This window comes from Anolis carolinensis, chromosome 4, assembly GCF_035594765.1.
Source record: "Anolis carolinensis isolate JA03-04 chromosome 4, rAnoCar3.1.pri, whole genome shotgun sequence".
Lineage (NCBI taxonomy): Eukaryota > Metazoa > Chordata > Lepidosauria > Squamata > Dactyloidae > Anolis > Anolis carolinensis.
Genome location: NC_085844.1, coordinates 119305907 through 119321729, shown reverse-complemented (window position 1 = coordinate 119321729; position 15823 = coordinate 119305907). Strand labels below are relative to the sequence as shown.

The following is a 15823-nucleotide window of genomic DNA, read 5'->3' as shown; positions in this document are numbered from 1 at the left end:
GTTGGTCACTGTCTTATGAACCAATCTATCTCACCAGATTTGTAAAGATAAAATGGAGGAACTCAGACTGAACATGAAGGAGGAGTTGCTTCACTGGAAAAGAACATGAAGGAAAGCTCAAAAATAAATATAATGAATGATAATCAGTCAGCTCAAACTAACTTTGTACTTTGTACAAAGGGGAAGGATTCAGTTTGTTTCCATTTTAGCACTAAATATATACTCAACTAGTATTAAAGACCATCTTTCTGCTTAATAAAATAATAATAAGGAAGATTTTTAGTATCCAATGTGTGCAAACATGTGTATAATGTAAGAACTTTTTCTGCAAATGAACTGGTTTCCATTTTTTACAAACTTGGAATTAATAGTTAGTAACTTCAGAACAAACCAAGATGTTCAAACATGAGTTCAAATACTATCTTGTTCCAAAGCTCTTAACATGGTTTTCTAATTTGGGTGAAATCAGAAACTATAGTAAATTAAAGATTTTTAGGATGGTAACATACAAAAACTGTATGGAATGCTAAAAGGACTTTTTTCTGTCTCAATTTATTAAAATGAAATAAGATTGTTCGAAAGTAGCCACTGAAAGAAGTTGATCTAAATGAGCCAAGGTTTTCTTCGTGGATGCATGGGCTTAGATAAATCAAGTTCCATGCTGATTTGAGCCTTGGAATTACCTTCTTGGAATTTGTATTGCTCAGTGATGATCTTCATCTTATCTGTGCCTTCTTCTTTTGTTACAATTAATCTACCAATCTGGGTCTTGTCAACATGTTGAACCAGTTTAACTCCATTTTGCATTGCTTTTGAGTATACAACATCACTGTTTACCTGAAAAAATGAGAAAAAACGGACATAAAGCATCAGTACTTGCTGGGTATTTCAAGAACCTGCAGATTGGTGATTTCACTGTGTTGAAAAGCCTACGTACCAAAAAAGTAGAAGCTCTCAAAGTACACACTGAAAGGGGAGATTCCCTTATGTAGCACTGTGTCATTTGCTATTCTCCAACCACTAAATTTCTCCCATTAGCAGGTAATTTTGCTACATCTTTAAAATAAGTGGGTTGTTCTATCAGTCCTCATACTGAGACAATGTAGAAGTGAGAGGAGACTGCATAAACCTTTGCTTTGATCTGAGCTTCTATCATTATTTGGTAGTAGACTCCTCCAAAATTGCTTGTTTCTTACTCTTCTACATATTTGAGATGTAAACCTTTAGAGAAGGATTCAGTAATCTGTGGTTCTGGGGCCTTACACAACTTCCTGAGGCTGTTTTTCCAAACCTCAGTTCCTATAGACCAGGGGTCCTCAAACTTTTAAAGCAGAGGGCCGGTCCACAATCCTTCGGACTGTTGAGGGGCCGAATTATCATTTGGGGAAAAAAAACCGAACAAATTCCTATGCTCACTGCACATATCTTATTTGTAGTGCAAAACAACAACAATAACAATGAAAGAACAATACAATATTTAAAAATGAAAATAATTTTAACCAACATAAACCTGTCAGGATTTCAATAGGAAGTGTGGGCCTGCTTCTGGCCAATGAGATAGTCAGGTTAATTAGGATTGTTGTTGTTGTTGTTGTTGTTGTTGTTGTGTGTTTTCAAGTCATTTCAGACTTTGGGCGAGCCTAAGTCCAAAATTATTTATTTATTCATTTACTACATTTATTTACTACATTTATATCCCACCCTTCTCACCCCGAAGGGAACTCAGAGCAGCTGTATGTACATACAATATATTATATTATTAACATAGCACAATATTAGCATTATACTATATTGAACTATACCACTATACTGTAATATTATATGTAATATATAACATATAATTAATATTATTATATGATATTATTGTTAGTTTTGTATTGTATAAAATGATAATATTATTATCAATATTATATGTATATACAATATATTATATTATTAAAACTGATATAAAAATATTATATTATAAATGAGGGCAGGGGCCAGGTAAATTACCTTGGAGGGCCGCATCCGGCCCCCGGGCCTTAGTTTGGGGACCCCTGCTATAGACACTCCAGGTTTCATTACACCAAACCATTTTTTGCACAAATACATTTTTCACAAAAACTTCCAAAAGTATGTTTAAAAACTTTGCTGTTGGCTATTTTCTGAACAAGGTGTTTTGATGATGATGATGATTATATTGACGATGATACATTTTACTGATTATCCCTTCGGCCATATCACAATACCAAACCAAACAAGGCTTGATAAGACTTGATTACACTCTATGTAGTAAGTTAAAATAAGAAACTTATAACAATACACTAAATAAATATGATAAAACTGAATATATACATCATATTTCCTTATCACCCCTACCATTTACCCCGATCAGCCTCACATATGCGGTTTTCAAATGTGTTTTGAGGTATGTTTTCCCAACAGAGCATCTCAGTTCTTTACATTCCTAATACAGTAGAGTCTCACTTATCCAAGCTAAACGGGCCAGCAGAACCTTGGATAAGCGAATATCTTAGATAATAAGGAGGGATTAAGGAAAAGCCTATTAAACATCAAATTAGGTTATGATTTTACAAATTAAGCACCAAAACATCATGTTACACAACAAATTTGACAGAAAAAGTAGTTCAATACGCAGTAATGTTATGTTGTAATTACTGTATTTATGAATTTAGCACCAAAATGTCATTATATATTGAAAAAATTGACTACAAAAATACCTTGGATAATCCAGAACCTTGGATAAGCGAGTCTTGGATAAGGGAGACTCTACTGTCTACAGAGAAGGCCATTATTCTACAGATGGTCCACTATCTGAACTCTGAAGAGCTTGTAAAGAACAGACTTTCTGGACTAAAATTCCTGGTCATGCTAGCTGGGGGAAATTTGAGTCAAAATTCCAACCTCTAAAAGGTGGCATCTTATGTCTGAAATTTTGTACATTGTTGAACGCTCTGTTAAGTAGTACAGACCACCCTCTTACCTACAGATTTACTTACCCACATTCCAAAAAAAAAAAAAAATCATCTCCCAGCCTCCAGTGTAATTCTATGATATGCTTCCAGCCCAAGTACAGTCAAAATTTAGGGCTTTCGATTATACTATGTAACAAAATTTGGAAAAAATTATGTTCCTGGTTTGAAAGTGTTTTTCCTGTTGAATTGTGTGGTACTTACTTTGGAAGTAGTTGTTTACTCCAGAAACTTCATTTTTGTGGCTGCCACAAACTATGTTGAATTAGTTGAGACTCGAGATATTCATTGAAAAACTATAGTAAAATGTGCTGCAGGATGTCCCACAAAAACAAAGTTTTTGTAGTTTAATAAACTTTGTTTCATATTTTTATGATAGAACCAATAGGAAATGACATAACCCAGGAACAAAAATAATGTTACATAGTATTATCAATGGTTATAGGTATCTACAGGAGATCTTGGATATGTTCCAAGATATGGGAGTTTTACTGCACATTTTAAATAGTATGATTAATAGGATCAACGATACTACTCAAAATTGTATTAAATTATGTTTTAAATTGAAAATGATTTCTCTTTGAAAATGGGACACAAATTGATTAAATAAATACAATTTAAGAAGATGATGTGCCTTAGGTTTATGTTAAAAGCACACATATACATTTGCCTGAAGCCATCTGATGAAGACTAGTTTTCACATACCTCTGCAAAAACAAAAGGTGTATCAAATGGGAAGCAGACATGGCCGTGCTTGATGGCTTGAACAGAAGCAGGACCGCATCGATACATGCCTGAATATGGAGAATCAAAAGTGAATTAAGCACTATCACCATGTGTGATTGTTTTTGGTTCCAGATCTTTCAGTACTTTTGATATCATTGGCTGTCAGTCAGAGGACATTGCAAAAAAGCAGAGTTGAAAAAACATTTACATAATTAAAATAGTGTGAAAGCATGACACATTTACAGACATCTGTACAATCATTTGTCTCTGCCAAAAGGCAGAAAACATGTATAATCTTCATGATGAGCATTCAGAGTTTCATGCAAGCAGATTCTAAATGCATTTCATTTTTTTAAAATCCTGATATGATTTTGAGAGTTTTCCTCCTTCTGTTTTAATAAAAGATTATTCTTTTGAATGATCATTGAAAACTTGTCATCCCCATTCATAATGTTTAAATTGGTGAATTTGTGTATCTGTGGCTGCTCAGAATTAAGTTGTTTTGATGTCAATAAAGCTTGTTCCTTCTTTCCTGCATTCAGAAAGACGTGGTAATGGAATACGAGAGAAAGTAAGTCAGATCCCAAACCCCTCTTTTGCAAATGGAAAAAATGCAGCAGTATTGGTTTGGTTTCAGTTAACCTGAGAATTAAAGGTTCAGGGAAAAAGGCACTGGGCAAGTCTACCACTACTTCATATCCACAAACGGTATCATTCAAAATGTTATGGTTAGTTGCTAGCAGACCATAGAGTCAGGCTGGAAGACCTAAACATTTCTAGAGATGTGTAAAAAACTCTCAAGTAAAAAATAATGCCAATTTTGTTATTCATGGTTTTTCACTTTCACAGGGTCCTGTGCCCCTAACCCCAGCCAATATGGACAACTTGACAGTATACATACGCATCTGAAAGGCATTTGTCACTATGTTTTATTGTGGGTTTAGGGTAGATCTAAATGATTTGTCATAGGTCCTCTCTGACTGAGATTCAGAATGTCTTTCAACTATTAATCCATTGATTCTAACACTTCAGTAAATAGAGAGATCACTATAGACATCCCTGGAGGCAAACCACTCAAAATCCAGACAATGGACTGTGGTGAATTTCACACAGATGGTTAGCAAGTGTTCCTTTACAAAAAAACCCCTATTGTAGCAATTCATGTCCATAATAAGAAAAGTTCTCTTTATTCCTGCAACATATCACCTCTACAAACTACCATGCTTTTAGTTGTCTCAAAATGGGAGTGGTGAGGAGCATGAATACTTCTGTGTTATGACCCAGTGGGTGTGCCATGATCCATGCAAGCTGGGGTAAATGTTCTTATTTAAAATAACAAATTCCTTTCTTTCTACTTCTAAAGATTTGCTTTTCAATGGTCTGAGCCTGTTGAAGCTTTCAACAGTACAATTCAAAACAGGCCTACTCAGACGTAAGTCCTACTGTCTTCAATGGAATTTAACTCCCACTCAGAACTCATCTGCACTGATGTCAGTGGAAGAGTTGCTCATGAATACATTTGTGTTTATGTGGCTACTCGGGAGTAAAGTACATTGATGTCAATAGAACATACATCCTTTTGTACTCACAAGGCTTTAGTACCAGAAGAAGGCAGTGAAAGCAAATCATAGCCCTCCATTTGCAAATGAAAAAAGTCCATTAGATTTAAAAAAGAAACCACACTGTGCTATCTATATATATAAAAGGATAAAGTTGTTTGCACAGTGACTATAACAACAAAACTAAAAGTCCCAGAAATATGAAACTTGGCAACCACACAACAAAACCACAATCTGGACCCACAAAACTCACAACAACGCATCATGACTATAACAACACAACTAAATGCCCCAGAAGTACAAAACTTGGCAACACAACGCAAAAGCCTTCCCTCCCGGTTGTAACAACACAACCACACCACAAAACCACAATCCGGACCCACAAAACTCACAACAACGCATCGTGACTATAACAACACAACTAAACTCCCGAGAAATACAAAACTTGGCACACAAGTAAATGCCCGAGAAATACAAAACTTGACAAAACAACGCAAAAGCCTTGCCTCCCAGTTGTAACAACACCACCCCACAAAACCACACCACAAAACCACAATCCGGACCCACAAAACTCACAACAACGCATCGTGACTATAATGACACAACTAAACGCCCCAGAAATACAAAACTTGACAACACAAGGCAAAAGCCTTGCCTCCCGGTTGTAACAACACAACCACACCACAAAACCACAATCCGGACCCACAAAACTCACAACAATGCATCGTGACTATAATGACACAACTAAACGCCCCAGAAATACAAAACTTGACAACACAAGGCAAAAGCCTTGCCTCCCGGTTGTAACAACACAACCACACCACAAAACCACAATCCGGACCCACAAAACTCACAACAACGCATCGTGACTATAACAATACAACTAAATGCCCCAGAAATACGAAACTTGATGACACAACGCAAAAGCCTTGCCTCCCAGTTGTAACAACAACCACACCACAAAACTACAATCCGGACAAAAGCCTTGCCTCCCAGTTGTAACAACACCACACCACAAAACCACACCACAAAACCACAATCCGGACCCACAAAACTCACAACAACGCATCGTGACTATAATAACACAACTAAACGCCCCAGAAATACAAAACTTGACAACACAAGGCAAAAGCCTTGCCTCCCGGTTGTAACAACACAACCACACCACAAAACCACAATCCGGACCCACAAAACTCACAACAACGCATCGTGACTATAACAATACAACTCAATGCCCCAGAAATACGAAACTTGATGACACAACGCAAAAGCCTTGCCTCCCAGTTGTAACAACAACCACACCACAAAACCACAATCCGGACCCACAAAACTCACAACAACGCATTGTGACTATAACAACACAACTAAACCGGATGGCCATCTGTCTGAGGGGTTTGGGTGGGGTCTTCCTCCATGACAAAAAGAAAGAAAGGGGTTGGACTGGATGCAAACTACAAATCCCAGCACCCCATGGCATGGAGTCCATGCATTTCAATTAGAAGCCTCTTCCTTCTCCCTTTTCCCGCCATCCAACTCACTGACCCAGTTCCATGGCTCCGCAGGCAGGAAAGGCTGGGACGGATAGAACGAAGGAAGGAGGGAGGGAAGGGAAGGGAAGGAACACCAAGGACAAGAGCCCTCCCTCTCTGCCCGGAAGGCCAAGAGCAAAAGGGAGAGAAAGACCATTGATCTGGTTATATTTACCCTCCTTTCTGACCAATGTGTTCTTATCAGCGAGCTCAGGATTGGAGCAGAGAAAGGGAACAGCATAGGAATAAAGGAAACAAGGAGAGCACACACTCTATCTATCCATCCACTCACCCACTAATAATAAACACCTACACAGGCAAGAATCAGCTATGCACTGCGGCTACAAGGCCATTCTGTGCTCATCCACCTCCCCAATCCCTACATTCACATTTGGCTTCCAAAAAAACAATTACAATAATAACAATGACAACAACATTGCAGAAGATGCTCATGTTATGCTTAGGACCTCATCACCCGGGAATATACTCCATTTCTGAGACTCTTTGAACATAGTTCTGAATGGGTCCTATCACATGAAATTTGTTTCAGTCCGTCAATAATCCATCTGCATAATGCCACAGAAATTGAGTAATTGTACAAGGGATTCTAATTGTGTTTTATCATTTAATACATAAGAGCCATGGTGGCGCAATGGGTTAAACCCTTGTGCTGGCTGGACTTTTCCAACGTTCTGCATTATCCAACACACTCTGCCTCCCGCCCGGATCCACAGCTGTTTGTCTAGGCAGCAAGGACAGAACTTTTTACAGATTTAACTTCCGACAATGTTGATACTGTAAGTTCATTTTATGCAATTCTATCTTTATTTGTAGTCAATTTGTTAGTAGCCAATGTTTTTGTTAGTGAATGTTTTCAATACATTGCAATGTTTTGTTGTAAATTCGTAAATACAGTAATTACTACATAACGTTATCGTGTATTGAACTGCTTTTTCCGTTGATTTGTTGTAAAACATGTTTTGGTGCTTAATTTGTAAAATCATAACGTAATTTGACATTACGATTAAGGCTTTTCTTTAATCACTCCTTATTATCAAACATTTTCACTTATCCAACGTTCTGTCAGCCCATTTATGTTGGATAAGCGAGACTCTACTGTACTACCATGTTGAAAGACAATCCCAGACATTGAGGCAAAACAAGAGAAGGCCCTATCTTTCCTGTGGTTTTGTTATGCTTCTCAGGGATGTTTCACTGGCCACTATTGAAAAGTAACACTGGGGTTAGTGGTCTAAGTCAAAGGGATGGTATTTTATTGTGAAGTCACTCAAAGGCTTCTCATTGACTGAAATGGATCAAACTTCATAGCTAATTAGTGCTATTGACAATAAGATAGGTGTTATTTGGGTTGAGAAATAATCTAATTGCTTCTCATTAGTGGCCAAACCACCCTTGTTTTGTTTTTCTCTGTCTGTGATTGAAATGCTCCTTTGATTAAAGTTAATATGATGTGACATCCAGTCCTGTGGCTCATGTCAGATACAGCTCTTCATCTTTTGCTATGTTTCTGGAATGCAGACAATAAAATCTGACTCAGCCTTTTGTTGTCATACATAAAACGATGAAAATCCTTCTCTGACATTAATTTGGTCCTTTTTGTACATTTTACAGCAATTCCATTCAATAAGGGACTTCAATAAGATTTATTATTAGAAAAATGATTATAAAATCTATCCTAGAATATCCAAAGAGCCCTCCTGCATTGGACCAATTGTTCTTCATGATCAGGACTTGTAGGGGTCCAGTTATTTTGCTGGTCTTGATAGCCAAGTCAAAACATGAACATCAGCATCACATATTGTGTCATACTAAGGACTAAACCCTATTCTTTGTGTTCCAAATGTGGACCTAGAAGGAGGGATTAATAACTCAGCTACTATATGATTGGGAAAAAGAACTCCTTTCTTCTGGTTGGGTCCAATGGTTTGGTTGTTCCTGCTTTTAATTGTCATCAAGTTAATTTTGACTTAAGGGCCCCTTGTTACACAGCTGTATAAAATCCATATTATCTGCTTTGAACTGGATTATCTGGCAGTGTAGACTCAGATAATCCAGTTCAAAGCAGATAATGTGGATTATCTGTCTTGATATTCTGGATTATATGGCAAAATAGAAGGGCCCAAGGTGACTTATGACTTCCAAATATCTCTTTTCAGGCCTTATTAAGTCAAGGCTGTGATTTCCCTGACGGAGTCTATCCACCTGTAAAACAGTCTCTTCCTCTATTGCCTTGCAGCTCATTGAGGTTTGGTTACTGCTTAGTGAAAGGACTCCAACTGACTCGACAACACAGTGGTCAAGGAAGGTCTCACAATATTGCCAGCTTTAGATCTGTTTTTAAAAAATCTGGTTTCATTGCTCTGCAATGAATGCACTTTGGGTGTTGTGCAAGACAAAATCCACAGCAACCATCTCCAGGGAAGGATGATAAAGCCTCTTGGTACCGCCATTGCATATCTAAGGCATTCAAAGTGCCTTGGCAATGCTGAAATACAACCCTATTTCAGTACTGGCCTGAAATAGGCTTCAGTTGCAGGCCTACCCAACATATTATTTGATTTGGAAACTGCTGTACTATGCTTTATTGGTGCTAAATCATTGCATCAGAAGGTTTACAAAAGAGAAAAAAACATCACAGCATTTCAGTAATAGGTTCTAGCATTCCCTCATACCCTGTTTCCCCTAAAATAAGACATCCCCAGAAAATAAGACCTAGTAGAGATTTTGCTGAATATAAATATAAAGGCCTCCCCTGAAAGTAAGACCTAGCAAAGTTTTTGTTTGGAAGCATGCCCGCTGAACAGAACACCAGAGCATGCAGGATCGGTAAATGTACGTACCATAGAGTGTTGTACATGGAAATATTGGTAGTAACAAGAAATTCTTGATCGGATTCACAGTTTGTCTGGTTATGCTGGTTTATGATGACAACTACTGTACAGTATATAATAAATGTTCATTTTTTTTGTTCAACAATAAATGTGGATTCTTCTTCATGGAAAAATAAGACATCCTCTGAAAATAAGACCTAGAGCATCTTTGGGAGAAAAAATTAATATAAGACACTGTCTTATTTTCAGGGAAACACGGTAGTAAGTCACCTCTTTTGTCCTGAGAAAGTTTTATGTGACCCCTCAGACATATAGGTATATAAAATGGATATAAAAATGAAATGTTTACTGATGACAAATCAGCATTTTCAAGACTATCTGAATAGGATGATTTTTCTTTTTATGAAGTACAGCTGAAGCATCATCTTCAGAGTTCACTGTGAATATTGTACAACAAATGCATGTAAATCAGTAGTTCCCAACCTTTTTTGACCAGGGACCACTTTGACCAGAGACCACTCTTCAACATTAGTACCAAAAGGGTTACAGATCAGTTTTTGGTCAACTTTAGATTCGCCTTGGTTATTTGGGGTGCTGATTCAGAAAAGTGCATTGGATAGACCACATCAGCTCTAGTTTCTGATATAGAACCTATGCCATCCAGTAGTCACCATCTGCTCGCCCACAGAAAACCATACTTAATAATCCAGAGCTGATGTGGTCTATCCAATACAATTTTGTGAATCAGCACCCCAAACAATCCCAGGAACAGGCCTAAAAACGAAGACATCAAGGCACCCCCACTTCCAGATGCCACAGGGAACAGCTCCGCTCAGCGTGAGGGAGGAAGAGGAGAAGCAGCAGTCAGGAGGCTTGTCATGCCTTTCGTGGGTAGTCGGCCTTTTCCCTCCCGACATCCCATTGCCTCAGCACTATAAAAGGGTTTTGCAGACTAGTTGCTCTTGTTGCAACAATGTAGTAACAGTTAGGCTGCGGACAATATTTTAGTTCTTGGGGATCACTGGTGATCTACAGACCACAGGTTGGGAACCAGTGATGTAAATGTTTAAAACAGCCACTATGTGATGTTCAGAAACCTTTTACTGTTGCCAAACACTGAGCTAAGGTGACCCCATTTGGGGTTGGGACGTATAGTTTAAGAAATAGTGCCCTAAACAATAAATTCCCTCAGCCAGCATTGTTGCTGGCCATGGGATTTTGGAAGTTATAATTTAAAGATATGTTTTTGCATGACTTTCTTGGACCTGTGTAGCATCACACTACTAATTTCAATTTTAGAAGTACAAAAATAAATTGTTGCAACAGCAACTAGGCAACCAGCATTAAGAATTATGTGGTTTTTATACCTGCCCATGAAGTTGCTGTCAGGTCACCACAGATGTATGTTTCATCATCCCATTCACTTTAGGGCTATCCAGTTTTCCTTTTAGATGTCAAAACTTTGTTGAAACCTGTTTCTACTAATAATATGCTGTTTGGTAACCAGACACAAACTACAATCTTTGGTTTTAATAAACTATGATTCGTTGTTGCATCCAAACCTGCAACTCTGTTTATTCCCTGGCTTTCATTTCCAGCTGACCGTCTGAAATAGGAGCTGTCTGAAAGGCTTGGGAGAAAAGCAAATCAGAAATGGAGAAGACAAACTATAGTTTGTTTAGTTAACTGACATGTAACTCATGGGTTGAGGGGAAAAACATAGTAAACAATAACCATGAGACATGACAACACATACTCATACATATACATAGATTAGTTTATGTCACAGAGCTTAAGTGGAATTCCTCCTACCATCATGAAAAACTTATGTTAAAAAATATTGTGATAGTGGGGCTCCATTAATTGTATGAAGCTTTTTTTCTGATATCAACTTACAATTAATCATCTTAAGAGGCGGCCCTTATAATTATTGTTATATGGAAGAATGATGGTGTAGCATATATCTGTTATATATATCTGTTATATAGAACAGATATTTGCTACACCATCATTCTTCCATATAACAATAATTTCCAAGTAAGAAATGAGGCTTCATTTTTCTCATGCATTGTAGCAAGGAAGAAAAAGTACATACCATCACTGTTCTCTTGAGGGGTGCTATCCACAGCCTGCCAGCCTCCAAAACCAACAGGAAGTTCAGGTCTGGACATCCAAGCTTCATTCCAGCAGTGGTAATTCCTTCACACAAGAAAATAAAGTCATTAACGCTTTAGGCAACAAATAATGTCCAGAGGTTAGAACTAACCCATTGAATAATTTCTTAAGCTGTTGATTCATTAAATTATCACACTAACTTAGCCACTAACCAAGCATTCTCCCTTAAGGTCAGCAGTGATGATCTCCCTGCCATTCATGGTAAATCCCACAGCCTAAAACAACACTACTGGGGCAATTAATTCATTAATTGCACCCCAGTGGTGCAATGGGTTAAACCCTTGTGCCGGCAAGAGTGATGACCAGAAGGTCAGAGGTTCGAATCTGGAGAAGTGGGTGAGTTCCCATCTGTCAGCTCCAGCTTCCCATGTGGGGACATGAGAGAAGCCTCCCACAGGAAGTAAAACATCCTGGCGTCCCCTGGGCAACATCCTTGCAAACGGCCAATTCTCTCACTCCAGAAGCAGTTTCTCAAGTTGCTCCTGACACAAAAAAAATCATTAATTAATAATAAATTGTTTAATTAAATTATTTTGATGGTTTCATTTGGTATTTAAAGATATTTTAATAACATCAACACACACACACACACACACAGAGATAAAGAGCGAGATAATAAAAACACAAAAACTATGAAAAACTTTTCTTTTTTCTTCTTTTTTCTTTTGTCTTTTCTCTGTTTTTCCTTTGCTTTCTTATACCCCATATTGTTCTCACTCTTATATGTAAAGAAACACTGAATAAAAATTATTTTTAAAAAACTGACAATTTAGGGCAATAATACAATAATAAACAAAAATAAAGCACATAAAAACACATACAGTAGAGTCTCACTTATCCAAGCTAAATGGGCTGGCAGAAGCTTGGATAAGCAAATATCTTGGATAATAAGGAGGGATTAAGGAAAAGCCTATTAAACATCAAAATCATTTATGATTTTACAAATTAAGCACCAAAACATCATGTTATACAACAAATTTGACAGAAAAAGTAGTTCAATAAGCAATAATGTTATGTTGTAATTACTGTATTTACGAATTTAGCACCAAAATGTCATTATATATTGAAAACATTGACTACAAAAATGGCTTGGATAATCCAGAAGCTTGGATAAGCGAGGCTTGGATAAGTGAGACTCTACTGTAACTGCAAAAATGCAAAACAAAAACAAAAATTTAACGTTCTGTTGATACAGGGGATAAACAAATGACTTCCAGATTTCCAGCTGGGGCTTATAATGACTGATTTCATGTTTTCTTGTAATTTACTGGCTTTGCACAAACTGAATGAGCATGTGCATTTTGTACTATTAATTGCCATGAAGTAGAAACCCTGGCACTAAAATTTTCTCAAGCTCCATATTGGCTGCACCTGGACAAGAAGCATTTCTATGCATCATTCTGATTTGACTCCCAAACTGTGATACATCCACCTGACCATAAAAGGACTGAATTATACAGTAGTTACTGCTAGATCTGGTCATTTAATGCTATTCTCTTAGGTAGTGAGGCAGCAATTATATCAGAACTTCCTTTGAAAATAAGAGGTAGGTCTACCAGGGCAAGTTATCCAAGTAAATCTGCCCCCAAAGCAGCCTCAGATCCAGTACATACATGTTTCATTTTTCGTGTCAGGAGTGACTTGAGAAACTACAAATTGCTTCTGGTGTGTGAGACTTGCCATCTGCAAGGATATTGCCCAGGGGACGCCCAGATGCTTTGATGGTTTTATCATCCTTGTGGGAGGTTTCTCTCATGTCCCCGCATGGAGCTGGAGCTGATATAGGGCGCTCATCCGCGCTCTCCCTGGGTTGGATTTGAACCAGCAACCTTCAGGTCAGCAAACCAACCATCAAGTCATCAGTCCTGCCGGCACAAGAGTTTGACCCACTGTGCCACCGGAGGCTCCACCACATACATGTTGAATCTGGCATTGTTGTGCCGAAAGTGCAGGATCACATCGTCCTCACTTGGCTGCCACCTCCTCTGTGTTGCCATCACCACCGCTGCTCCTAGCAGGCCATGAAGCTCCATCTGAGTGCCTGAACATCATAGTTGTCTCTGCTAATGTCAGAACAGGGCACCCACACAACCAGCAAGAAAGAGCGGTTGGTGTCCCCTCTCCCTTGATGGTCATGCGGATACCCCATTTTGATTTCACAGATATGACAGGTGACAGGCACTTAGGCAGAGCTTCATGATTGGCAAAGAATGGCAGCGAAACAACATGGACATACTTCCGCTGCTGAGCTTTAGCACAGCTGGCTAATCAGCAACAGTAATAAATCTCTACCGACCAAGAGGTCGGCAGTTTGAGCCTGGGTCAGGGTGAGCACTTGACTTTCAGCCCAGCTCACTGTCCATCTAAGCAGTTCGAAAACAGCTGTGAGTAGAGAAATTAGGTACCGCTTAAGCGGGGAGGTATTTTATGGCACCATAAAAGGAAATACCAGAATTCAAAGAACAGGAGGAAAAAAAATGTGATCAAAAGGCTCGTTGTCATAGCGGTTGGAGCAACAGCACCACCCTGTGGCCGGAATCGAAACCAACCTCCAGGACGCCGAAGCTGGAAAAATGCCAATGTAATACCTCTATCTGTTGTCTGTCCTGTATGTCTAATCGGCATTGAATGTTTGCTGTGTATATGTTCTGTGATCTGCCCTGAGTCCCCTTCGGAGTGAGAAGGGCAGAATATAATGCTGTAAATAAATTTTAAAAAAATAAATGTCTCCTTTCCCTGCAGTAATCAGGAGTGACTATCTGGACAGCAGATTCAGCTGAATCAGACAACCAATGGTCCATTTAGGCTGAGTAGACAAACCCAAAGATTGCTATAAATTAAGGTTTGAAACATGGCCGCCAAGTGTCTTGATGTAGAAGGGATGGTCCCACTCTTTCCCCCTGCTTTTGAAATGACCCAGTTTCTCTCCCTTTCTTCTTCCTTGTTCTCGGCTTACTTCAATTGCCACAAAAAAGTGAAAAGGGCAAAAGTAGTTTCATTACATTCACTTAGCAGGGAGAGATGAGTGGGAGAATCTTGCCCTTTCCAGTAGGCTCAGGCAAAAACAAACTGTTTCAGCCTCTCCTAACTTGTGTGTTAGGAGCCCCAGATGGTGCAATGGGTTAAACCCTTGTGCTGGCAGGACTGCTGACCAAATGGTTGGCGGTTCGAATCCAGGGTGTGGGGTGAGCTTCTGTCTGTCAGCTCCAGCTTCCCATGCAGGGACATAATGGTAAAACACCCCCTGGGCAATGTCCTTGCAGATGGTCAATTCTCTCACACCAGAAGCAACTTGTAGTTTCTCAAGTTGCCCCTGACATGACAAAACAAACAAACTTATGTGTTCGTCCTCATTAATAACTTTTGCCATCTTGTCCACACCTTTGATATTGCTTGGCCACATATATTCCAGTTTTCATTTGTGGAATTGGTTTTTTTTTTTTTTGGTAGGGGGCATATACTGGAAAGTTCTTCAGAATAACATTATCACTTTATGAAGCCTTTTCCTCGTTCCTTTATTCTGTTTGTGGAACTTAAACGCTTATACTATCCCCCCAAAATGTTTCAAAGCAGGTTCCCCCCTCTCTTTAAAAAATTTTTTAAAGCATGGCTTTGTAAGTTTCATCCCACTGGTTTATTAAAACAGAAGAAAGAGCGCAAAATAAGAGGGAAAAATCCCAGAAGACACTTTTCAGGCAAGCTTCAAGAGATTTGAGCTATGACAGAATAAAAGAGGGAAATACAGCAATTTTCTCTTTACAAAAATTATCTACTTCCTGCCAATAGATAAAAAGCTAATTATCTTGGTGTAGCCAGTGTTGCCAATAGCCGTTGAAATGATATTTGCAGTAAAATTTCGACAAAACTGGGGACTGTTAATCTCAGAACATTCCCCATTAATAATGGGTGGATGAAAAGAGGAAAACTAAAGAAAAAAAGGAGAAATCTGAGACTTGTCTAACAAGACATTTCAAAGTAGAAATGAAAAGCCAGGGTGAGGAAGAAACTTG

At 38.5% G+C, this 15823-nt stretch overlaps 1 protein-coding gene across 1 annotated transcript in view; it reads right to left on the bottom strand.

Annotated features, from left to right (window-relative positions):
* Nucleotides 1-15823, bottom strand: part of f13a1 (coagulation factor XIII A chain) — a 149305-nt gene that overhangs the window by 29319 nt on the left and 104163 nt on the right. The window contains exons 9-11 of the mRNA XM_062977690.1: nt 11734-11837; nt 3678-3766; nt 684-837 (exon numbers count right to left, since the gene is read on the bottom strand). Coding sequence (XP_062833760.1) covers nt 684-837; nt 3678-3766; nt 11734-11837 — 347 coding nt within the window. The remainder of the gene's footprint in view (nt 1-683; nt 838-3677; nt 3767-11733; nt 11838-15823) is intronic.